At 39.9% G+C, this 27,243-nt stretch overlaps 2 protein-coding genes across 3 annotated transcripts in view; one reads left to right on the top strand and one right to left on the bottom strand.

Annotated features, from left to right (window-relative positions):
- Positions 1-4,557, top strand: part of LOC117473045 (netrin receptor UNC5C-like) — a 175,250-nt gene extending 170,693 nt beyond the window's left edge. For both annotated transcript variants that reach the window (XM_034118516.1, XM_034118517.1), the window contains one exon: positions 960-4,557. In XM_034118516.1, coding sequence (XP_033974407.1) covers positions 960-1,119 — 160 coding nt within the window. In that variant the 3' untranslated portion in view covers positions 1,120-4,557. The remainder of the gene's footprint in view (positions 1-959) is intronic.
- Positions 4,558-4,978: 421 nt separating this feature from the next.
- bmpr1ba (bone morphogenetic protein receptor, type IBa) lies at positions 4,979-26,976 on the bottom strand. The gene is made up of 11 exons (XM_034117554.1): positions 26,725-26,976; positions 11,798-11,957; positions 11,590-11,692; positions 11,250-11,352; positions 10,297-10,393; positions 9,813-9,951; positions 9,201-9,393; positions 7,673-7,970; positions 7,293-7,468; positions 7,002-7,132; positions 4,979-6,913 (listed from the first exon to the last, which is right to left on the bottom strand). Exons 1-11 carry the CDS (start codon positions 26,822-26,824, stop codon positions 6,788-6,790), a joined length of 1,626 nt encoding a protein of 541 aa, XP_033973445.1. The 5' UTR covers positions 26,825-26,976; the 3' UTR covers positions 4,979-6,787.
- Between the last annotated feature and the right edge of the window lie 267 nt (positions 26,977-27,243).

A 27,243-nucleotide genomic window follows, 5' to 3' on the forward strand; every position in this document is an offset into this window, starting at 1 on the left:
TTGCTCTGATATCGGGCTTTTAATATGTTTTCACATTTTATGTTAGTCAGGTTCTGAAGAGAGCACGTCAGATCAAGATACATTACATTTCACTTTTAGAGCAATGACAATACATGAAAAGGGATTACTTTCTTACACGAGGAGGCGTGTGGCGCAGTGGATAGAGCCTTGGTGTTGGGATCAGGGGGTCACAGGTTCAAACCCCACTTCAGTCAGCATGTCGTTGTGTTCCTGGGCTAGACACTTCACCCCAAATTGCTCCTGTGGGGATTGTCCACTGTATTGAGTATGTAAGTCGCTTTGGATAAAAGCGTCTAACAAGTGACATGAGAAAGTAGAGATTGTTAGCTTTTCTGAATCCTTTTCAGAGTAATTTGATTTCCCTTCTGCAAAGACACGTTACATATTTGACCTTAAAAAAAATCTAAGACTTAATTATATCATCACTTTAGACTATTTCCAATGTATTTTAAAGATTTGTATTATTCCAGATTACGTAACTGCTTGTTGTGTTTCTTTGTTTTCATTCATAGAAATTTGAAACATAATTTTTTTGTAAGAATGTTTTTTATCATGAAGAAAGTTTGATGTTGATCCATGGAACACTATATACTGTACAGTATATATACTTATATTACTGAAGGGCTTTTCTGACCCCTTCATGTAAGTTTTAAGGGTGTTTTTTTAATTTATTAGTATTCTATTGACTTTTACCTACAGTTTGGTTTCAATTTCAAATGTTAACATTAAGATTTGGCCTTTGTTGTGATTTGTAGTTGCGGCCTGTAGCTTTTGTATACTTGAGTTTGTTTCCTACAGTAAAGTTGATTCATGACAGAACTCCATGACTACAACACACACTCTATCTCTAAGTAACTTTGTGCTAACAAGGTGGGAGAAGGACATCTATTCTGTCATGTAATATTAGCGAGATATGTCGTCCCTCTGCTCTCCTTCAGGTATCTGAACTACTTTGCCACCAAGTCCAGTCCCACAGGAGTGATCCTGGATCTGTGGGAGGCCCAGCACTTCCCCGATGGAGACCTAAACGAACTGGCCGCTGTGCTGGAGGAGATGGGCCGCCATGACGGCAGCTTCTCCATGACAACAGAACATTGAAGGAGCAACGTAATTACCTTGAGAACGACAGAACTCTGAAGACGATTACACGTGATTCCCCACGGTCGATGCTGCAGCGATGGAGATTGAGCAACAATGGCTAGAAATGTTCAACCTGATGCTGAAGACTGTGTGTATCTGTGTGTTTATATGACCAGCGTTGGAGTGTTGTGTGTGACCGAGGGGTGTCATAATAACCCAACAAAAAACAAAGTATATCAGGAACAAACAAAACATACACACGCCTGAAAAAAAGATCTTGTCTGGTGTAACACTAGTTGTTTTCTTGCTGTTACTTTATAGTGAAGAAAGAGAAGCGGCAGTGGAGGTACTGACCTTGAAGCCTATATCCATTCTATAGGAATGGAACAGAATCATAAATGGAGAGAAGCTAAACTGATTACAAAAGAGTGGGTGAAGGTAGAGTGAGGAAAACAAGGATTGAGTCTGAGAGGACACTCTTTAGTTAGATAAGAGTAAACACATGGAGAGGCTAAACTGATTACAAAGAGAGGGAGGACGTTAACATGAAATGATGGCTGCAGGTGATCTTCTGTACCAACAGGATGGAGAACAGATAATGAGAGGGGAGATAAAGAAGTGATCCCTCACCACCTGTGAGCCTTGGCTGTACATGTTTCGCCGGTACAGTTTGTTGTCTTTATATCGTTTCCTAGGGAACGTTTTATGTATTCTGCTGTCCATACAGTATGTGTGGACCATTTCCCGCTAACAGAATTTGTTACCAAGTGACTCTCAATCAAAGGGTCCTCACCAGAAACAAGCCGGACACTTCAGGGTTCTCCATCTTTGGCTGACATAATAAGTTATACATTCGGTATCCAGTGTGAGGCTTTCCTCCAAAGTGCATGGAGATATGACATCATCCTAGTAACAGGAAGTCTAGATGACATAGTCGAAGCAACTTAACTTGCTGTCCAATTGCCTTTTAATCGTAATGTATTATTAAAGGCAATCCAAAGATGATTACAATCCAGATGGATGCAAGTAACATGGATGCTTGTCTCAGACTTGTGAAACTGTCTTTCTTTAGGCATAGTTAATATCGCACTTATGATAAACAGATAAGGGCGAAGATGCAGACTGTATGAACAGTATAGTATTTTATAATGTTTGTGTGAAAGAGACAGGTTTCTGTACCTTTTGAAGGTTTCACTATGAGCATGAGAGCTGGAATGATCTTCTAGCTACATGCATCCCTTAAATAAAACCAAGCCTTTACTAGTTTTCTAAAGTGTTGCTGCTACTCCCTTTTGCCCCAAAGACGAGTTGTTTGGACGGAGCTGTAGTGCAGATGCAGACAAGCTGCCGGCTGGGGAATTCCAGCCATGGCTACCACATGTGGTTAACCACAACCTCAGTTGGAGAAGTCTCTCTGAATGACGGTCAGGCTTGTTTCTGGACAGGGTCCAACTCAGAGAAAAATGAGAGGGAGCGAAAAGTGTATTAAAATACAAATATACAAACTACCAGAGTAGTAATGGATTAAATACAGTTGATATCATTCATTATCGCTAAATATAATATACTTTTTATCAATCATGTTTTAATTTACTAATATATATATAACATATATATTTCTGTCATATTTTCGGCATCTCATCATCACAGGATGTCAGTTGTGTTGTCTGCCTTCAGGGTGCATTCTGTTGATTTCACTTGCGAGCTGATCATGGTCACTAGCACCCTCCAGTGGATTTGGAAGAATAACAGCATTTACATTTGTGATCGTCTGAAACGTGTAAATACATGATTATCATGTTCAATATAATGACCTTTATTACCATAATATTATTTTGTGTTACTTACATTAACATTGTTTTTCATTTGTTATGCCATTTTAATGTTTTTATGGGTGTGAACTGTATGGGGGGATAAAATCTGTAACATATCAGTTAGTTGCCCTTTATCTAAAATAATGTTCTGCAGCAACTAACATTCCAACTCATGGTGTTTTTGTTGAAAAAGTTGTAAATTAGAGCTTAAGATCAAGATATCAACTAAAGGGGATGACTGTATGTAATATAAAGTGTAATACTTTTGTGTTTTGCATAACATTGTGAAGCAAGGTTGGCTTTTTAATGTATGCATAGACTTGGGTCAACAGTGTCTGAAGAAATGGAAAAAAAAAACAGCCTTATTTTGAGTGGCTTTTAAGTAGATTTCTTATGCCCCTGGGGACACGAACCATATGGACCATGTTAAAGACTAAATGAAAATTCAGTTCAAAGGGAATACAGGTCAAATCTATGAATCTGAAGTATGGAGAGACGCCATATGAAACTGAACATCAGGTATGTAGAGGAGATACTGAGGAGGATATGTTAAAGGAAAGAGGGCAAAGGCTGAGTAAATATCAGTACAAAAGGTCAGATGTTTACCTTTTCATGGCACATTTTTTTCTGGTCGCTGTCCACACAGGAAGAAACCTTTAGATATTGATTTTACATGGCGATTTTTTTTAAATATGCTTGTAAAAAATCTGACCTCTTGTATTGTTGTTCATCCTAGCCCTCAACAGCCCTCACAATTGATGAGTCTTTTATTTTGGACAGCCTTATCATTCAAATTAGAAATGGTTCATGCTTAAATGATGGAGTGGATGTTTTGTATGTTTTCAAACTGCTGATGTCAGGAAACAAAGGGAAGAGTTATGTTAGTTTTGAGGATAAAAGCCTAAACATTAAGTTTCCTTCAGAAGAAAATATGCAGACAAAAGTCATGACAGTATCTCTGTTTGATCATCAACATCGCTTATTTAGTCAAATGCAGAATACATGCTGATGAACGTGCGCAAGGACACGATGGTCAGATGTAAGAAACGTGTTACTGTGTAACTTGGCCCATAATCAGATCCTCACCACGTTCTAAATCTACGGTTTACAGCAGGTCAGACTGGGGGGGTTTCATGAGGAAAGCATACGTTGGGCCTCTAGAAGGCGATCCTTCGAGATGTTGAAAGGAAAACAAGTAGTGTTAAGATATCAAAGTATGTACAAAATATTTTGTATTGACATCATGTACAGTTGTGTACTGTCAGTTATATTTGGCAAATTTGAGAATACAAAATAATAGCAGGACAGTTAGATTTTAGTTTCTATGTTTCAAGTTTTGTATTTAAGTTTCTTTCCTTTTTTGTAAAAGCAGTGTCTACTATGCAAATTTGGCATTGGTTATCATGATAGAAGTCTATTCCTAGAGCTGTGCTTGTAAGTGCATTTTTATTTTACTATAAGGGGTGATCTGATTATTGCGGGGTAGTGTTGGTCCATTTTGCTATTTCTGGCACGCTTCATGAATCTTGCTCAATCTTGTTGAATGCTCGCCTCTCTATCTCCTCTAATTGTTTTCTGTACAAAGTGTAAGAAAGAATTTTTAAGACAATTAATAAATTATATTTATAAGCAACGCTGATAATATGTTGTGCCTATGGTGGCTTATTTCTACAGAAATGTTTTGGGAAACGGTTTAATGCTTTCATGTTGTAATAATAGGGTGTGTACGGCAAGATTCCAAATGCAATAGACCATGCTGATTATATATATGTCATTTGCAATGCTTTGATTTGTACCTTTATGTGTAATTAATATTAACAGTTGCCAGACTCCAATAGTAGTTGGATAAAGCATTCTGTAGAGGAAGTAATAGCAACAAGAAATGCTTATGGTGTAGCTGTTTAACATGCTGTGTGCTCAGCAGCACCGCTGGGCTGCAATGAGGCATGCACTTCTCTTTAAACAAGGAAATATTGAGAGCATGCCTTAACAGTAAGAGGCACCTGAGAGACTAGTTAGTATGCTCCTCATTCAGCCACCACAAACTGTGAATCAGCCATGTCCATGAGTGAAACACTTTATTGGGGGAATGTTCAACCTTTTTACTGAATTAGAAACACCACTTTCTCTCACAGACAACTACAGTAGGTACATATTAAATAAGGCACACCATCCAAGAGGAAAGAGAGGGCGTGTATAACACAACACATCAATCAACAATTACAAAGAATCCCACGATTTTAGTTGGCAAAGATTTAAAACAAACAAAAAGACTACTCATTGACCTGAAGGAAAGTTTATCAAGGATTTTACAAATGGACTAAAAATAATTACAATGATTGGATGTGGTAGCAGACAACCTAAGAATGTGCTTACTGTGATGATGAAAGCTGTCCACATTTACTGTACCTTCAGAAATATTTCATACTGAGGCGGTAAGGCTGTTTAATCTTCCTAATACTTGACTGCTACCATGTGAGAATTTGAATCAGCAGAGAAGTTCCCCGGAAAAAAGGCAGCTGATTGATTTTTTAACGACTCTACTGCCATTAGATTTCCGTGTGTCAGCTGTTTATTATGGTGAATCAGCCTAATATGTACTTTAATGTATGAGGCAGCCTGGTGGTCAGAAAGAAAGGACCTTTCGATGTTTACTGGGTAAACCTAGTGTTGGTTTGGGGACGATAGAGGATGATTTCTAGGACCAGTCGCTTTTTCAACAAAACTGTGTGTGGCTATTATATCTTTAGTGTAGGCTTCTGGTCCGGCTGTCTAACACACACACATAATCATACTCGATTTTATTGGGAGTGTCTGAATGAAAAACGACTTGTTGAACCCCTAAACTAACACAGGCACAATTACACACATTTAAAATAGATCACTACATCAGAGAAGTCATCAATACAGTTGTGTACAACAATTTCTGATTGCCTTGTCAGACCTTCCTTCCTGAAATTGCTGCGGAGCACCTATGGGTGGCACCGTTCTGCTTCATTGGCATTATTACTGCAAAGCCCCTTTTCCTAAAGCAGGGCAAGGGAACACAGGCATGTAGAGCCTCTATCCAGAATTTATTTGGACATATCAACTTTATTTTTTCACAAAGAAGAGTTTGAGTTTTACATGAAAAACAAGCTGTTGCATTTTTGACACATCATTATAATTAAAAAATACAGGTGTACCTTTTCTTCAGTGTCTGAAAACCTTACAGCGTAAACAAAACTTTTAGCCTCAACAAACACTTGTTCTGCCACATATTGTCAGTCATTGCGACCTAAAGCAACTCAAGAGTGACACAAGTGTTCAATCCAATTGGAACATAAAGGCAGTAGTGGGTCGACTGTTTAGAAAGGAGGTGTCATGCTGCAATAAGCCTAATGCTTTATCAATGGGACCTTCATCTACAGGTAGGCTAGCTTTCACAGAAAGCATTGATATAGTATTCCACTCACTAGTCAGTAGCGTGTCGGCATATCTCTGCAGCTACAGTGCCAAGTTAAACTTACATATCTTTTCTCCAGGGCTTTTGGAGCATGTGAACAAGAAACTGGATTTAGAGTCCTTAAACTAGTCTGAAATGAAAATGACTCATCTTCTCTGATCGACAGAACAGGGTCGGACGGATTGTTTTTAATGAGTTTCACTTTGAGTTTACCACCGTAATCCTGTTATACATTCTTTCAAAGGGGGACCTGGACTCTCGTGTTCTGTGCATCTGGACTCGAAGTGTGTGATCCTGCGATTTCCAAGTGGTGATCATGCTTCCTGTTCCTCCTCCTTTTCCAAGGATAGTGCATCCTGGACCAGAGCCAGTGTGACAGTAAGAGCCTTTTCCGCGCCTGTGTAAACACACACCTGGAAGGGCCTGCTCACAGCTTGATGTCCTGCGATTCTGACATCTTGGCAAGTGTCTTTTTTACCCGTAGGGCTGTGAGGCGGGAGCCCGGGGTGTGGGCCCAGCATTCTGTCATCAGCTTCCCCATCTGTCTCAAACACTGAGGAGACACAGATAGTGTTAGGAAGGTCATTAGTTTGTGTGTGTATGATAGCATGTATGAGTTGTACTATTTAGATGTATTTTACCTCATCGCTGGTCCACCGATTAGGAAATGATGGTCGTAGTCTTTTGATGCAGACCACCTCTCTCATGTCTTCATATGAAGGGTCTGTAGACACCAACTCATGGTATGGCAACTGGTACTCTTCAAGGATCCCTACAACCAATAATATGCAGTTGAAATACACTCTGGTCATGTGTCAAGATGTCAAACTCCATAGAGCATAGCCATCCCAAACAGTGCAATATTTGTTGGCATTTAAAAAAGTTGTTTGTGTCCAAAAAGATAAAAGTATGTACATAAAAGGTATATTTACCTCCTGAGACACAACGCCGTGCGATCTCCCAGAGAATCAGCCCGAAGCTGTACATGTCAGCCATGATGTACGACTGAAAGTGACTTCTGTTCAGAGTCTCATCCAGAACCTCCGGAGGCATGTAGCGCTTTGTGCCCACTCTGGTGTTGGGAGGGATGTCGACCTCATTGGTGTCACTGCAGAGATCAAAGTAACATTTTTAGATTAAAGATGAATGAACTATGCACATTACTGAATCCTCTGAGATAATAGAAGTTCAAAGTACTCAGATTCATGAACATTTTCAGCCCCCTACCAAAGCTTAAAATTCAGCAGAATGAGGATTTGAGACATATATTGAAAATATGCCTAACAGCAACACATGTGACTGACTCACTCACCTGATAAGCTTGACTGCCAGTCCCAGGTCAGCTATACAGCAGGTCCCATTTGTTTTTACTAGTATGTTCTTGCTCTTTAGATCCCTGTGGGCAATGGCAGGTTTGCCCTGGGTGCCAAAGATCTCAGTGTGGAGGTGACTGAGGCCAGACACAGAGGAGTAGGCCAGCCGCAGCATGGCTTTATTGTCGAGAGTGGTTGATTTGAGGTAGTCATACAAAGAGCCATTTTCATGGTAGTCAGTGATTAGGTAGAGTTGGGTCCAGGAGCCAGTTCCTTTAATATCAGCAGCTATAAAACCTGAGAATGGAAAGAGAGTGAATAGAGGAGTCAGGGAGTGTGTCTTCACTGTTTTAATAGGTTAGGTTCAATCCTAGAATTAAAGCAGAACCAGTTTGTGCAGCCAATACATTAATTCACTTTTGCTGAGAAAAAATACTTTTATTATGTGAAATCAGTATACATAGAGGTCATTTAAAGATTTAAAATGTAACTTTATTTTAGGACTTTAAAGGTGGGGTAGGTAAGTTTGAGAAACCGGCTCGAGATACACTTTTTGTTATATTCCATGGAATGCTCTTAACATCCCGATAGCAATGAATATCTTAAGTGCTTTGAAAAAAAATCCATACAAAAATGTCATCTGTGGAAGCCGTAGCACTGTAAAAAGTACGACCAATCATTTTAGCCGGCCCGGCTAAAATAACTGGATGGCCTACCTGCCTGTCAGCCTTCCATCTGTGCACAAACTGATCTCGTGCCCTCATTGGTCATGTGCACGTTCGTGTGTTTTGGAGGAGGGGCTCTGTAAGGAAGTGGCAGATTTTTTCCGGTTGTGTATTTTCAAATTCTTGCGCACTCGAGCTGGTTTCTCCAAAATTACCTACCCCACCTTTAACATCTTAATCTTGACAATTTTCTTATTTAGTGAATTTGATGATCCCAGTGCCGAATTAGAAAACAAAACATGCAGTATCGACTGTAGAAGCCAACATTATGCACAGCAGCTCCATAGAGTCTGTCTTCTAGTTTACTGGCAGGTGATCTTTTGCCCGACTTCTTAATTACTATGCATCTTGTAGTGTTTAATTATGCAATCTTTCGTTTGCAGTCTGTTGTTGTCTACATTATAATTTGTTGTGGTGTACGTTCTCTGGGCCATAATTGATTGTTTTTGGCAGTGAGTGCAGTGTGGTGCAGCAACGTTAACAATGGACAGTCCCACTTGCATTAGTAACCTATCAGTAAACCAACTCATCTATCCGACAGTCCATGATTAAGGATTGTTAGGATTGCTGCAACTATATAAGAAAGACTAATTTATTATATTCCCCTTCAAATCCCCTGTAACTTTGTTGATTGAAATGGAGCAGTAAGAGTATACGTTAGTTGGTTTTTAATACAAGAGAAATGTGTAAAGACAGACAGATAGGGAGGTTAATACTCCCAAAAGCAAACGAGGCCGATACAAGAGGGGAGCAGTATTAGAAAAGGTACACATGAGAAAATACAGAAAGAAGCCAGTCTTACCGAGGATGTTCTCATGTCTCATCAGAACAGTCTGGTAAATCTCAGTCTCTCTGAACCAACTGGCCTCCTCAGTGGTGAAGAAAACTTTAACGGCAACTTTCTCTGCCCTCCATCTGCCCATCCACACCTCTCCATACCTCCCCTTGCCTATCTGCTTCACCATCTGGATCTGCTTGGCTATCGTTCGCTGCACCTGAAGAGGAGAACAAATAGAATGGTTTGCTCAAGAGTGTAACTTCTGAGATTTTAAGATAAGCTATTAAACCGATGTGTGTTTTGCATTGTGTGTCAGGAAATGTAGCTCCTTAGATTTCAGAAAGGAAACCCTTAGATGGTTAGGTGCTCACAAGCTAATTAGGGAATAGTGTTTTCAATGTTTCACAGGGTCAAACTTTATATAAGAATATTTTTAAGAAAATACTTAAATCTTATGGTATGTCTTATAAGTATCAAATGACCACCATCATCTCCTCACATACTTCCTTAATGGTAAGACACGAGACAAAATGTAATCAAGTATATGGCAATGTGCACTAGTGTGCATACAAGGGATCTACTGTAGGGTGCATCGCTTTGATCCAACAGGTGTTAGGTGCAATTTGTGTATCTCACCAGCAGAGGGAGCCCTGAGCCAGAGCCAGAGCTCTGAGACTGCTCGATCAGCTCCCTCAGAGACTCTCCGGAGGGAATGTAGCTCTCGTCCTGCTCCAGACCAATACGGTACCGAGGACGAGACTGCTGGCGCTTATACCTGTAAGAACACACAAGCATTCAGTATAACTTCAAGTGTCATGACATATTATGCTATGACTTTTTAATTAGGTTTTTATGACATAAAATATAATAACGTTGTTGACTTTTATTTAGTTTTAATGATACAGTTTACCAGGAAATGTCTTAGGACATACTATTCTATGCCGTTTTTATTCATCTTTATGGCATGGTATACTCATAATTTGTTGACATAACAGGAAGATTTTTGGTATTATTTATGACATATTTGCATTATAGTCGAAAGGTATTTATAACGTTTTGCTGGAAACTGTAGCGAGAAGAATTTTGATTTGTGTGCATTTGATGGTCACATGTTAATTACCTGAAGTAGCAGAACACTATAATGAAGGCCAGTATGATGCTGCACACAGTGACTGAGACCAACAAGGCCATGTGGTGGATCTTCCCATCAACATAGACTGGAGAGGGGAGGATAGAGGTGGGAGAGGGGGTCGGGGTGGCAAGAAAAGAAAAGTGAGACGGAATGGAAGAGAGGGGCAGAAAAAAGGTATGCAAAGACATAAAAACAATGTTAGATAGAGAAAAAACACTATCCCAAAACTGGACATTTTTGGCTTGGAGTCCATTTCTGCCCTATAAATGTCGGCTAGAAACTAACAAGGATCAAATCAAATTGATTAAAATCCCCAAAACATGGAGAGGAAATAGAGAAAAGTATACGAAGAAATCAGTCATCCTTACAAGTCACTTGAAAGAACCGCTTTACAGTTAATCAAATACAAATCGTATTTTCACTCATCAATTTTTCATTTTCTTCTGGCACACACTCTTTTCCCCTAAGACCCCAGTCCGAAACGAGAGGAAGCCCTGAGCCTAGTCGATGAATTCTCTTCCTGATCCACTATGATAGGGTTTCAGATTGATGACTGCCCTCGCTGTCTGCTGGGGTTTGTGATTTCTCTGGGAATCTAGGCTTACTGTCTCTCAAATACACAATAAGACTCAGACACTTGCACATGGAGTATAGTGTTGTACACAGTAGAGACCTCGGTACTCCCTTGACACCCAGCAGCTACAGGACAGTTTGACAGTAACTCCCGTTGTCTCCCCCACTTAAGCTGTCTTTGTCTCTCTAAGAATGTCATGATATCTTTAATCTTGTGTGCCATAACACCATCAATCACAGTTCTTTGCTCTGACTTTGTTTAATGTACACTGTCAATGCCACTTGCCAACTGGAGAAAATAGCTATCTTTTGTGTTTGATGGAAAAGAAAGAGTGGAGGGATGAGAGGAGAATGATAGATAGACTTACGAGGTGGTTTAAGTGGTGGCAGTGTAGGATGCAAGTTTTTATTGCAGTAATCTTCGTCTGAACAGCACTCCACTGATCTCCTTTGACGTGCGTTCCCCGTGTTCTGGAAGACAGTAATGTAATTATTTGATATCTCTTTTTCCTTTTTTATTAGTTATATATGTTCAGCTTTTTATTAAGTTATGGCTCAAACCATAAATTGAATTGTATTTTCTCTGTTTTGTGTCATAGTCAATTGAACATATTTTTATATAATACAGGGTTGAATTAAGTTGTTAAGATAAGATATGAGATAAAGGACGCAGTTTTTTGTAGTGTGCTGTGACAGTCATCTACTCACCCGACACTGAAATTCTGATCCGTCCAGCGCAAGACATCCTGCTTTCTCGAACGATACCCCGTCGTCCTCCTCCTGTACCATGGTGAAACAGTAGCCATCGGTCCTGGAAAACAAGGACACTAAGTAAAGCAACTATTTAAAATAACCACTAATAACGCAGACGCAAGTGTGTTACATTTGTTATGCATTTCTCCTCTTCTTACAGTACCTGCATGTGTTATTGGGTGAGTCTTCAGGGCAGTGGTGATAACAGTGACACAACAGGATCCCCTCGGAGGAGGAAGCAGGAGCTGTGCTGCCACTGGCCTCCTTCCCACTCTCCGATGCCTCCTTACTGGATGCTCTTCGCGGCATGTCCAATATATTGCCTACAAAAACAGACAAAAATAGAAAATAAGAGGAACTAAGTTGGTTAAGAGACAAAAAAAACAAGTTGAAATCACAAGCATGAGTCATATATTTATGATATATTTTTTCAGATGAAAAATCACTAACACTGCCAGGCTCAGGGATCGCATTCGAAACATCAAATGTTTGGGCTAATGCTACTACTGGGTATGAAAAAAGAGAGCATTTTTGCAAAAATAAAAACATATCAAAAAGTATTATCAGTAACACAGCCATACTGAGTTTCATTATGTTATTTTAAAGAAAAGGTGTTTATGTCATGAAGAGCTAGGAGGTTTATCATGTATTTAATATTCTGTGGAAAAGGATGCAACATATTGGACGAAGATGAGCCTGTGGAGAAGATTGGGCAGACTTCTTAAGGTGCGTTGCTTTAAAATACTCTACTAGATTTATTTAACACATTCTATGCAATAAGGCCGTCTGACCCCTCTATATCCTCGCTTTGCTCTGATGCAGGCCTGCTGTGACACTGCAAACACTTGCTGTTAACACTTGATCATGTAGCATTTCATGAGTAAGCTTGTATCATGTCAGTATTACGGCAGTTTCGTTGCTGCCACATGTATGTTTGTAAAATCCCCTGGGGGAGAAGTTTAATATTTTTACTCCACAAATCTCTGCTGTGCTGCTGCGTGCTGCAGGGAGTGATGAGGTCAGAGTCCAGGCGGAAAACATCAACCATGTGCATAGTCTGTATTGACATCCATTTGTTAGCCGGCTGACTGAACTGAAAACTAACATAGTGAAACCAATCCCAAACATTTATAAAAAAAAGAAATTATAATGGAGAGAACATTTGAGAAACAAAAAACACCTGATACTTTGTCACAGCAGATTATTTTTGTTTCACTCTTAAAACTGATATGGCTAAGAACTAGAACAAAGCTGCTGTATTTCCTACTTATCCTATTTCAAAAGGGCACCTGTTTGTCACTTGAGGGAAAAAAGGCTCACGGAAGTGTCTTTCCCTCATGGCTTTTAAGATTTTCATTCATTCCAGCATGATCATTGAGACCAGATGCTTAACAGCTGCAAGCGGAGATGGTCCAAAATAAGCACAAGTCCTTCCTCTTTGAAATAAACTACTAGCAGATACCCAATCTGCTCTCCTGCCCCTTTTTCAACCTCTCTTCTCAAGTTCAGGTTCTTTTTATTAAGCAGATGCTTCTCATAAACAATGAGAATACAAAAGTATGAGTGAAAGTGCACAGTCCAAATGAATAAAACAATGTACTTTGTTTCTCTGAAAATGTAAACCTACAGTAACATTTACGTGATTCAGGTTCTTTTATTAGAAATTGAAAGCATACGAACTTCCTGAGCTTCCTATATGTTTTTTTATGTTTTACTTTTGCAGAAATCGATATGTGAGCATAGTCAAAATGACATAAAAGCTGACATTTACTGTGCACTGGAGAAGTCCCACTGCTGGCCATTTCTACATATTGGGGGATGTAAAGTGAGATTGTCCTCAGGTATCTCAACATTCTCAGCATATAGTCTCCTTTAAAAAGTGTGAAGCATAAAAGACTAAGTGCAAGTTGGCTAGCCATAGCTAAATACTCTTTATGGCGAATTGTACAGTATGTAGCAGCATCGCCACTTTTGAATCATCTAACAACTGTATTTAATTGTTTATTTCTTCAAAGCATATTCTCTTTTCTTAGCTCATGTATTCAATCGAGAAATAGCTTTTGTAGCAACAGATTTATTGTCTGTGCATACATTTGGTGGAATATTAAAGCGAAGAAGCTTTGCCGTAATAATAAAAAAAACTGCCAGTCTGATATTGGTATTTAAATCAAATAAAGACAAAGTGCTTACTCTATTGTCTTCAAAAGAATATTCCATTATGAAATATATGCTAAAAGCAACCTAACTAGCAAACACCTTGTTTTAGTGGTACCTCCTGTGTTGGCTGGCTAGTATCACTAAGTGAACATTTAGCAATTAGTGCTAACAGTGTGTTCATTGTGTGGAGAGAGAGAGAGCCTCACCTTTGAATAACACATTAGAATAGATGGGCACTTATATATGTGCGAAACATTTTCAGGGTTGTTATGCAGTGTCAGTCAAAACGTTAGATGTTTTACAAAACATCAAAGAACTCTAGGGATACACGCCAAATGCAACCTAATGGACTGAAGCATAAAGACACAGATACGCAAATTGCTACACACCAAGCATTTTCACGTGTGGCACAAATGTCTCTTTCTCTATTGATTTACTTCACGGTCACTGATATCTTATGTGTTGATGTGATACACTTGTTTTTTCTTACATCATTGATTTGTATTCACCAAAAGCTTCCACGACCACTTTGACTTCAGTGACTAAGGCTCAAGGAAAAGGGCTGTCTTTTGGATAAGGTGGTTGTTCTCATCATCTCTTTCATGTTGAGAGTTAATTTCACCAGTGAGGACGTGTGCAGTATTACAATTAAAACGTTATGTAAAGTGGTCCCTCCTTATCTTATCGGACACATCAAACACATTAACTACTGTAGCTTCATAATATGCTGATTACTAGGTTTTCTTTTGCAAAAGGAAAACTTTCACGACAAAAACAACTTTAGCAGACACTTTTAAACGAGCATAGCCATTCGTCATCCAGCAGTGCCCTTTCTAAATGTCTCTCTTGTACACACTGATAATTTGTTGACAATACTGCAAGAGAGGGACGGTGGGGTTTAAAGGGGTCACATTAACAATTGACCGATTTGAGAGAAAGGGACCGAGGAAAGGTAGGAGGGGGAGAAGAAAGGGGGATTAACAAACGAGAAGTGACAGAGCTGCGGGGAACTGGTGGGCAGTTTAGCAGCACAGAGGGGACGGAGCAGAGGCCACTGGCCTTTTCCACCCTTTCTCTCACTCCCCCTCCCTCCCATCACTTACTCCATCCTGCTCCTGAATACTCACTCACTTTGTGTCTCACTCCATGCCCCTTTCTTCTTTGTCCTTTATCTTTTTTAATTTGCCCCTCTCTGCTGCATATATCCCTTTTCCTCTACTAGTGAAATCGACACACATTGTTTTCACATCTTTTTTTCTCCTCCATCTTATTCCCAAATCTTCCAAACTATCTTCTTAAACCCCACCTCCTTTTCTCTTTTCATCGTCCACTTCCTTAGCCCTCTCCTCCCTGCGTGAGTCCACTGGATAGTCATGTGAGGTGCTGCTGTGCTGTTGACAAAACACAAAGCCTTTCACATCCATCCTGCACCTGGGATCCCTGGCTACTGCTGTGTGTGTGTGTGTGTGTGTGTGTGTGTGTGTGTGTGTGTGTGTGTGTGTGTGTGTGTGTGTGTGTGTGTGTGTGTGTGTGTGTGTGTGTGTGTGTGTGTGTGTGTGTGGTGTGTGTGTGTGTGTGTGTGTGTGTGTGAGTGAGAGTGAGAGAGAGAGAGGAACAGAGAATGTGTGTGTGTGTGTGTGTGAGAGAGAGACAGTGGGAAAAAGATAAACAGGAGAGAAAGAAAAAAGGAATGCCCACTGCCGAGCAGAATGTTTTATGTATTAATTCTCCTTGCACTGAATGTAAAAGGTGAGGTGTCTAACACAAAACGTATTTGATTATCTGATTTAAAACCAGCAACAGATTACAGAAATGTTCTTGATTCTCGTTATTCTTTGAAAAAACTAAATAGTACAGCGACAGTTGATCCTGGGGTGATGGTTTTTACAATCTGTCTGCACAGAAGACCAAGGTCAAATATTCTGCTGTTTTAGAAAACAAGAAGGCGCCGACCTTGCATGTTATCCAGAGCTTTTCTTCAAGAAAGAAGAGTGCCTCCACGGAGGTGATAATTATATGCGAAAAATCGCATAGATTTTGACCAAGAGGAAAAGTGCGTACTTTAAAAACGACTACATAGAGAGATAAGGCATCCTATTATAATGTATTATTGGATGGTTTGAGAGGCCATTGGTAATGCAATTAAAGGAATAGTAGGGTAAACTTGAGGTCTTAGAAAATATTTCCCCTGTGGTCTCGTCTTGGCCGTAAGGTGCAACTCTTAAAACGAGCACTGACCAATGCGGCTCCAGTCCAAACCTCACTAAGTGCCACCAACGTCAAAACAGGCAGAAAGTCAAACTACTAGTGCTCTGAAACTGGCCGAATGTTTAGGCACTTCACTGACACTATAATTGTTTCAAGCTCTTTCACTAAAATGGCCTTTCAGATGCCAGTGTGAGCTTTCAGGTCTCCCTTATAGGCTTTTTCAGGCTTGATGGCAGGATATAGGGGCCACTGTAAACACACAATTAACAACCATGGCCCCACAAACCCCCAAAAGCTAAAAGGCCTCTCTCCAACAGATGCACCTTTGTAAAAACTTGAATGCAGAAAGAAAGGAAGAAGACAGATATTAAGATAGACAGAGGGGATATAAGTGAAGGAGTGGGATATTGTGCATGAGATGGAAAGATGAAGATAGGAGAATAAAGAGGAAGATAGGCAGACAAAAAGACGCGGGGAAACAGAGAGAGAGAACATATTCATTAGTTATCCTGGCCATGTCAAACAAGGCCTACCAGAAAAAAAACCTTTCAGCGAGCCCATGTAAACACAACCCGCCCCCCCCCCCTTCCACTTAAGACACACTCATTTGACAACACGGCTCCCTTCCTGCCCCCTTCTTTCCTCTAAGTAGTAGTTCATCTTGCTGGTGTTTGACAGGCACGTCGGTACAGAGAAAGATACATGGAAGGTGAAAGGTTTTGGCTCCGACTCTCTCTCTAGACTTCCATGTACTTTCAGCGCTGGTCTTATCTCCATGTTCTTCTTCCTGTCAATGCTGAGATGCGCCGAGCCATCCCACATGTACAGGAATGTCTTAATGAACCCTACTTTGTGATCTGGAAGCTGGATGCTGGGAAGTGAAGGTCAACTCTTTGGCTGTTTTGACTGAACTTACTTTGAAATTCAAATGTTCTGCCTTCGAGTCCTGTGACAAAGCTCTCTCTTCTACTACTTTATTACTATTCTAATAATATTGGAGGAAAAAGGATCAGACAGATTCCCTTACACTTCTATTCCTGCCAAAGTCGGATTAACGGCCCGTCCACACAGCGGTGTGCGTTAAAGCTTCAACGCTTCAGCCCATTCACTTTGAATGGGGTGACGTCACGCTTCGCCAAACTGCAAAAGTTGAGCAATGTTCAACTTTTGAAGCTTCGACGGAAGCGTCAGCCAATCTAATCATATGCCAGTACAAGCTCTAGCCAATCAAACCGCTGTGTCAGCGAATCAGCAACCAGGACTGAGACCGACCACCAAGGAACTATCACAAAGGATAGAAGCGATGTAAACCGCGTAACAAAACCAGTGAAAGGAGAGATGAGAGAAGCTGTTGGAGCTTCATTCATCTATTCTATCCTCCAACATCATCGTCAACAGCTCTTCAAGCATTCCTTCATTATGTCACACTGATGAATGATGCAGTAATGAGCCAGTGCAAGTCTCTGGTTATACAGCTGACATCTGCCAGCTTTATGCTGCGACCAGTTGTGTGTGTGTGTGTGTGTGTGTGTGTGTGTGTGTGTGTGTGTGTGTGTGTGTGTGTGTGTGTGTGTGTGTGTGTGTGTGTGTGTGTGTGTGTGTGTGTGTGTGTGTGTGTGTGTGTGTGTGTGTGTGTGTGTGTGTGTGTGTGTGTGTGTGTGTGTGTGTGTGTGTGTGTGTGTGTGTGAGTCCCCTTGCATGGGGATGAGTGACAGGTACACAAGGGTACCGGAACTCTAGGTTCGTTACAGAAGGCCCTCAGCATTCCCTCTGGAATACAAGGAAATGATGAAACGGTCCTGAAGGAGGTGTGAGAGAGCAAAGCAAAGAAAAGAAGAGAAAGAATACCAGCTGGTCCCTTCATCAAAAGCTCCTTCTCATGGCCATCTGTGGGCTGCTACTCATCACAAAACAGCTTGTATCAATTCAAAGACACTGGGCATCGGGCTGGATCAGTAGGCTGTGGCTGTGATTCTGATACCAATAATTAAAATCCGGCTTCTTCTGATCTGAATACATAATACAGACTAAATCTGATTAGTCATAAAGATATAAATGAAAGCCATGCACACTATACTTTGGCAAAGTAGTGCACAGAAAATGGAGATTAAGCTAAATCATGACTTTTCTTAAAACGTACTTGTCTACACTATGGTAATAGGTTTATAGGATCCAGATCCCCTTCTGTTTCATTTAGGTATAATACTATTGAATTTCTAAATATTTACTCTATCATGATTTATACATATATAAAATATAACATTCCATGGGATGTGGTGGAGGTTTTTGGCTATAGTATGAACTCCTACTGAACACTATTACAATTTAATTCCAAATCAGTACATTGAGGCAAAAATAACTGGCTTATAAAATGTATTTGTTTCAAATATCAGATGTTAAGTAAATCTGAAATGCATGTCAACATAATTGCAGAAGAGATGGAAAATGTCCTCCTACACCTCTTTTCAAACTATTCCTATGGACGACTAATGAAGCTACCGGAGTTCTCCGGCAGATCCTTTAAGCAGCAGCTCTTCTCCTCCGTCAGACAGATGTGTATGTCAAAAAGGAATGCTTTACTATAGGCAATGCAATTGAGTAAAGCAACACATACACTTGTTTGACACATCTTAAATATTTTGTTTTTGTTTTAAATATTTAAATTTCATAATAAAATATAATCTTCAAAAAGAATACAAGATATAACATATTTATCAAAGTAGAAGGAAAGTGTCGCTAAGAAACATAGATTTGATATTTACTGTGTCAACAAAGCCAATGTGAAGGAGGTTTTAATAACCAGTGTTGTTTATTAATCTGTTTGTTTTTGCCCTTGTTTGTGCTCTAGTATGGCACAATAATAACCAAAACTGGTATCATGAAGCTCTCCAATTTCCCCACACAAACACAGTTAACATCTGCATCAACCGCAGTGACTGTAGCAATTACTGATATCGAATGAACTTTTCCAATTAGTTCCATTAGTGGTTTTCTGGGTAGTCATTATTTTGCCGTCTGAAAGCCTGTTATTTTCCCCTTGTTAATATGCACGAACGTGTTCTACAACATATTCAAACAAGTTTATCCAAACCACAAATTATACATTTGACCCACAGCCTTCAACATGTGGTTTCTAATGACAACTGAAATTAAATGTCTCGCAAACAAAACAACAAATTAACTAAGTGTAAAAATAGTGGCCTGACCGACTGGCAGATGATTGATAAAACTGCACTCTAATCAGACATGAAAAAAGTGATATGCCTACTAAGCTTTATACTGCATAATGTAAATCTGGTTTCTGCACTAAAAACAGCATACTTAGACTATGATGCACACCCATCCCAGAGTGATACATAGTGTTAAGTTACAATACACACACCATCAAAGTCCATTCAAACTTGGCAGCTATTTAATATTATATATTATATTCTAATCCCGTGATATCATCATATGACTAATTGTTCCATCATGGTGGTATGCAAAATTCAACTCTATGAACTGATAAACAATCGCAACACACATGCCAAGTCGATGGTTGGCCATGGCAAATGTGACAACGCAAGTTTAAGATTTCACACTGTGGATATAACAGAGCAACAGAAAACACACTGACACACTCTCACAAGTTTTGAAAATGGAGTATGATAGCATGGTAGAAGACTCTGCATTTTTGCTAGATGCAGTCGTTCGGAAGAAACGGGGTACCACCCAGAAGTCTAGTCATGATGTCACCTTTTTTGTGTGAGCACATGTGTCTGGGAATGAAATTAAAAGCCAAACCGATACAAGACAAGGAAGACAGAGAAACTATTACTGTAAATGCTTTAATGCTTTTTTTTACAGTAAATCTAAAAGACTTGTCTACATGGATTCAGTTTGTTTTCCCGTCTGACTCGATGATGCCTTTTTCTTTTCTCACACATCTACAGAAATCTATCAAACATGTTGATATTACACATTTATAAGATAAGCATCCTTAAGCTGAAAATTAGGCTGCTAAATGACCCAAAAGTATTCTCTTTTATATATGGTTGCTCTTCACATGGTCAACACAACATGCAGGAACACATAATATACACTCTTTTTTTGCTGGCAGGCTAATAAATTGCCCTACTTGAAACAAACATCAACTGCAGCATTTCCTTAAATAAATACTCCAAGTGACACATGTTAAATACAAAACAAAGAAAGACACTAAGTCTTACACAAATAGGGGAAGAGGTACAGAATGAGGAGGAAAATGTTTACGTCATCATAACAAGAAGTTACACATTTTAATGCAAATGTATTCTCCGAAGCAAAGTTGACTGAAATCAAATGCTTATTCAAAGGTCAAATGTCTGGCATCTGTAAAACCTAATAGCTAAATGGGCAAACAGCAGGTTCCAAATATTCAGTGCACAAGTTCAACTTTGTTCAATTGGTATGCCCACAAATTGCTTGATTAAAGTGAATGCTCTGATTAAGATACTTGTTTTGCTAAGTTGTTTACAGGGTTCAGACTGACCCATCATGCCCAGAAACTCAGGTCAAGCTGTTTTGGTACTAAAGTTAATTTCAGGAATGATGTGAGGTATCATTTAAGCTGATAAGAGACAAGAAGATATAGTAAAAATGTAAGAACGTTGACGTCAAGCGGTCTTTCCAATCTATATTCTGTTCACTCCTGAACTGTAGTGGCAAAAGCAATTTAAACACTGACATTCATAACTTGTTTTCTAAAGTTATGCTTCTGAGGCTTGACATCATCGATTCTCAGAATATATTTTCTTGACAGACTTTTATATCATAAATCATTTTAACATCACGTGTTCCCCAGAGTTATTATATCCAACTACAGTACTACATCAACAACTAGTAACGGCGAGCTTTTTGTGTCATTGTTTCTGCTTAAACTTAAACTTCTGCATCTTTTTAGCTCCCTCCATCCTTTAGTTCTTCTGACAAAGCATAAAAACAGTGGTAAAAAGCTAAATACATTAGTAGGAAACACAATAATATCTTACCACTGTGCACACACACACACACACACACACACACACACACACACACACACACACACACACACACACACACACACACACACACACACACACACACACACACACACACACACACACCGTGACTTATACACAATATTGCTGTCATGCAGAACTAATAGCTACAATGATTGCTTTGGCTCAATGATAAATGAACAAAAATCTGTATTTGAGAGGTCAGATGATGAGAATGAGAACACATCAGTGTGTAGGTGAGTGCCTTGCTGCGTGACTGTGGGAGTAGAGAGAGTGTTTGTGTGTGCGTGTAGAGGGAGGGTTGATGGTGTTAACATTACAGCTGCCATGTGTTTATTTCCCAGAGTTCTGGTCTGTGGCGTCTCAGTCATCTCCACAGGCGTAAACAGTCACTTTCCATCCATTTACAGCTTGTGTGTGTGTGTGTGTGTGTGTGTGTGTGTGTGTGTGTGTGTGTGTGTGTGTGTGTGTGTGTGTGTGTGTGTGTGTGTGTGTGTGTGTGTGTGTGTGTGTGTGTGTGAGCCTGTGGAATGATATTACTGTGTTTCCTATTAATGTGTGCATAATGTGTGGTATGAGTGAAAACCAGTGTGTGTGTGAGAGTCCCTGCTTTGTGTGAGAGTGTGTTTGTGTAAGTGTGCATGTGTTTATAGTTGTATGCGTCCCACTGTCTCCTCCGTATGATTAGCTTCACATTAACTAAGTCACATATCACCCATCAGCGGCTCCAGGCCTCCTCTGTACTATCTCACTGGACAAACATGCTGTCGTCTAGGCGCGTCGTAAGCACACATACACACATATACACACACACACATTCAACATGCACCTCCATCTGGAAAGCCATTAGGCAACTATCATAGCATATAATGATTGTCTGTATAGCGAAGTCATTTGGTTTAAAGTGGGCATCTCGACAGACACCCATTACCCTAAATTACAGTCTGTGAATGTATTTATTTTCGCTGCAATATTTATTAAAGTAGCAGTTTTGTTCACTCTCTTTTTGTATTTCATTTTCCTATGATGTTATTAACTAATACCTACAATTATAGGGCCTTTTCAACGTCATTATTTAAAGTGATTTATTTAAAGTCCTGGTAACAAACAAAAATAATGGATAGTTTCTCTCCCCGATCAACCTTCCACATCCAAAACAATGTTCCAGGCGTCTGGGTAATAAGGAGGGGGGTGTGCAAGTGCATGGAAAACCCTAAGCCCTGTAGTCCCAGTGCACTGTGACTGTGACAGCCAGCTTTGCTCCGTCTCACCTGTTATTTGTCTATCACAGCACTGCATTGTAATGTTCTGTGCCCAGAGCTCACGGCACACACAGTAGGGCACAACAACAAACACAACAATTTAACTACTTAAGAAACAAAGTGCTACTACTGCTTCTTCTAAATGCCCTGGCAGACACTGTACAATAGCTATAAATGAGCACTATGACAAAGCTGCAAACTGAGGGTAATACTGCCTGAGCTAAAGATAGAGTGAGCGGTTCAAAAGCTCTGTATTAATAAAAACAATGAAGAAAAAATATATATGTTTTTTTTAATTTTTTTCTCTGTATGCTGACATATTTTTATAGCTACAATGTTTCTTTTTACATGCTTGTTTTAAATGTTGTTACTTCCTCTTAATGATCATCACAAAAACAGACCAAAAAACGTTTTCATTGTATTCAAAAATCTCTCTTCCTCACCCACTATCTCTCCCTCTCTTATGAACAGACAAAGACATGTTAGTCCCCTGCTCCAGCTGTGTCTGAAGAAGTCAGGGCCAGACCGGTAATCTGACTGGTATAGAATTTACTGAATCTGTATCCATTACAGGATGTAAAACCCCTCAGTCCCAAACCCTCCTCACCTCCCTTACCTTCCACCTTTTAGAGGTCATTTCAAGATCACTTTTTTCCCTCTCAAACACACAACATAGGACCTTTTTAAATATCGCATAACAGGGACTTATATTTATGTCATGCTTTGTCTCTGAGCCCTTATATCCTTAACTCCGGCCCCACATTAGCCTTCTGGGTCCCGCTTTGTTAAGCCTCCCCTACTCAGGGACCCCCGGTTTGTGGCCCCAGCTGTGTTGAAGAAAAGATTTCAGAAGTCACACAAGGAAGATGAAAAAAGGATAAATCTAAGTTGGAGGTTTACCTCAGGACACCAACAAGTAGTTTTTAACAAACAGTCAGCAACACCTTACAGCTGTGTTTGAGTTTCATAGCCAGCAGATCTGTAGTTCTGATGAGGTATCTGTTTGTAGCAAGGGAACTCAACACATCCTGCCAGGAAGCTTTAAGGCTGAGGAGTAGAGCGCTCCACCATCAGTTTGATACATTGACTCAGCTTTCACGCCTTCTGCTTATCTTTTCTCAAAACTGCATTTCCTGCTAGAAATGTCTGAGTTAGTTTTCCTCAAGTATTATAGTTTTGTCAATGACTTCTTGAGAGCTAAGAACCCCCTCTACAAACCAAACTGAGTGCTTTTTAAGATGATGAGAAGCATCCATTTCACTGTGGGCGAAGGTCAATGCTAATCAGGCATGCAAATCAGAAACAACAACATCTTTATCAAGCAGGTGTTAAGTGACAGAGAGGGAGAAAAGATGAGGCACACAGATTTGTCCAAATACTTTTTTGCAAACTTAAAACAGTGTTTACATAAAAACGAAATCTGAAAATCTGAAAATTCAGAAATTCTGCAGAGAGTAACAGAGTCTCGTTAGCGGACAGTGACAAAAGCAAAGCAACTGGCAAAGCTTTGACTGTGAAAACTGATACAGCGGTGCTTATTTCCACCAAGGACAATGAAATGTAAGCTATCACGCTCACTCCTCACTTCCCAGAACTCACATTGAAGATTGCAGCCTGGCATAGGTGGAAGGTCACAGAGACTGTATGTGTGTGTGAGTGTGCGTAAGTGTGCACATTCCCAATGCTCTCATTTCTCCTTGAAAATAATGAACACATTGTACTTTATTTGATTGAGACAAGGTCATGGACATGCTGCAAGGCAAACTGTGACCTTGATGCAGACACAACACCATAGCTGTCTACTGCCTGTCTAAAGACCTGTAATGACTCCAGTTCACCTGTGGCTATAGGACCAGGAAACATTAGCTGACCAAGTCTAGACTCCCATTCACCCTACCAACCATCCATGAGCAGTTTAGGCTGAGAGCGGGAATAAACAGTGGGAACACAGCCAGGGAGAGGCAGAGAAAATAAGGATCAGATAATCCTGATAAATAAAATCCTCTCTGTCCACCTGCTCCATCTTATATTTTCATACAGTTTTCAAAACAAACATTTGCCCTTTAAGGCACAGTTGAATCGGTTGCCAGGACAATCAATCATCTGCTGTCAACCAATGAAGGAGCATGTGGCTGGTCCAATCAATCAACCCTGTGTCAACCAATGAATAAAGGCTGTTGCTAACCCCGACCTCAGGGCAAAATGCTATTTCTATAAAGTTTAAACTATTTAAAAACTGTAAAGTAAAGTAAACCTGTTTTAACTGTTAGGAGCATCTAGTGATACAAAAATGAAATACCTAAGCCGATCACTTCTTTCAAAATCTGGATTTTTCTTTTCTGCTGAGACCAAGTTTGGTGCTCATCCAAAATGACAATGATGCACTATCATCTGGACATTTTTAAGACTCTATTATCTAGCGAAATGCAACACATGACAATATTATTTTGAAGTATGAATTAACACATACTAATAGAGGTGGAGCAGCTTTTCAGTAATGTGAAAATATAGGGTTAAGAATGAATAAATATGTGCTCAGATAAACACATTTGTGTTTTTGGTGAGTATTTAAGTCAGATCTTTTGAATAATAGGAGCGCTACATTTATTTTACTAGTCTACAATGGCCAATTAATGTTAAACTGTTATTTATATCAACTAAAACATTACATATCCCAACTCCTCACACTAAAACTGCACTTATGGAGATGTAGTATATGTCCCTTATGCAGCACTTGCAGCAATACAATTTGTGAAAGATAGAAAGTGGGGGGAAACAAATGTGCATTTTCTAATAAAATATGAAGTCAATATTCATTTATATTTAAAGTTTCAATAGAAAAGGCTTTATAGCAGTTAAACACAACCAAGAACAAAACTTGGTACAGCTCCAACTTTTTGTCAGATTTCACATTATGTCTTCCTCTTGGGCAGCTGTGGCTGCAGCTTCTTGCACAGAGCAGCCAGTATGACCATGACTCTCAAACACTCTGGCAATTTTTACGTTTGTGTTCCTGTGTACTCATGTGTGCAGTGCAAATGCTTTAATGTCCATGGTATTCAAAATGTAATTCCTTTAAAGGCTCGGTTAAAAAGGTTAACACAGTAACTGCAAGCAAAGGGAGTAAATGAGAACTGGTAACACAGCATGGACTCCATAGGAAAGCCGTCTCAGACTGTGACAATGACAGGAAAGATGGACGAGAAAGAGGGGGTGACGTCCAGCCAGAGGTCGCAGCATGACCTCAGCACATAGCACACTTAGTATGAGGTATGAGACTCTGCTGGCTTAACTTCAGGGCTCCTGCTGAAACAATCTCCATTTACTTTAAATAGACCAACAATAAAGACAGTAACAAAAAATAGGCACGGACGCAATCACTCTTCAGAAATAAGAGTCCAAACCTGAACATAACAGAACACACTACTGTTTCAATTCCTCCAATGATTTGTATTAATCAGGATCATCTATAGAGCCTCTGTGCCATAGTTAAACCAATGCTGGAAATACAACAGAGGTGCAGTGTCAAACCTTAATGACACACATCACGGCACTAAACATAACAGACTATTAAATCTGACACTCTCTCTCTCCAACACCTCGCCAATCACACTCCAGATACCAAACATGGTCACAGACAAGCGGCTGATGCGACTGACGGAAACAATGTCGCTCCATGACAATATATTTCTCTATCTGTTTGAAGGATAAAGCAAATACACAGAAAGATATGAAACCTATTGTCCCAGCAATATATACAACTTGTAAACGTTTGAAAATGAAAGTGATAAGAAAATCAATAATCAATTGTCACACTCCAACTTACAATTGAACTCAATGTAGTTTTCTATGGTCAGTAGAAAAACCTCTTGACTAACCATATCAATATGATATCAAATTCACGAGTGTCTGCTTATGACATAATAGTGTTTTTGAAAATGCTTCTAGTCTCAAATTCACTATTATCAAAACACTGAACCCTTTAATTTGACAATTGGAAAATTAAATAAAAAAGATTGTATCTCAGCTGTGCCTTTTTTGAGCTGATAAAATCCTGATGGAGACATGTTACACTTTAACAAAACATTTCCTTGATGCAAAACAACCACATGTCTTATGATCAGGATCATGGCTACACCAGTTGCTACATTTTGGAGCTGATTCCTTAAACTGACACTTCAAGACACTGCAGAGCAAAGTTTTAAATGGAAACTTTTTGAAGTACCATACATGTTTCCACAAAATATAAGTACGATTCTACATGTGAGAAAAAACAACCATACTGTTTTCAGTAAGTAGACGAAGAACTAACTAAATAAGAAAGTTTAGGTGAAAAAGGAAATCTCACACATTTTTGAGGAGTTGCATCAGAGCAACTTCAGAGCAAAGCTAAGTAAAAACAGCCACTATGTTGAGGAGTACAGAGAGGCTTTGCAGTTACTCACCCTGTGCTTGTGCGTGAAGAGAGAACAGTCCAAGCAACAGCAGAGGACTCCGGCTCCAGAGACAGAGACAGCGCTTCAGCCTTTCTCCCTGCACTGGCATGGTAGAGTCTGCCACTGCGCTCCTCTCTTCTCCTCTCTTCAATACAGTCCACACGGCAGGGTCCGCAGCTCACACACTGCCTCTCCCTCAGAGTGTGTATGTGCCAGGGAGAGAGAGAGAGGTGGGAGGGGGAGTATTGGGCGAGCAAGCTCCTGTGTGTGTGTGTGTGTGTGTGTGTGTGTGTGTGTGTGTGTGTGTGTGTGTGTGTGTGTGTGTGTGTGTGTGTGGTGTGTGTGTGTGGTGTGTGTGTGTGTGTGTGTGTGTGTGTGTGTGTGTGTGTGTGTGTGTGTGTGTGTGTGTGTGTGTGTGTGTGTGTCCACCGCAACGTGAGAAAGTCCACACCACAAAACACACCAGCGGCGGCGGTAGCAGTTGCAGTTGATTGTCCTCCAACCCGTTCTGACAGAAGCAGCCCAGCT

This window comes from Trematomus bernacchii, unplaced genomic scaffold (genome assembly GCF_902827165.1).
Source record: "Trematomus bernacchii unplaced genomic scaffold, fTreBer1.1, whole genome shotgun sequence".
NCBI classification, from domain to species: domain Eukaryota; kingdom Metazoa; phylum Chordata; class Actinopteri; order Perciformes; family Nototheniidae; genus Trematomus; species Trematomus bernacchii.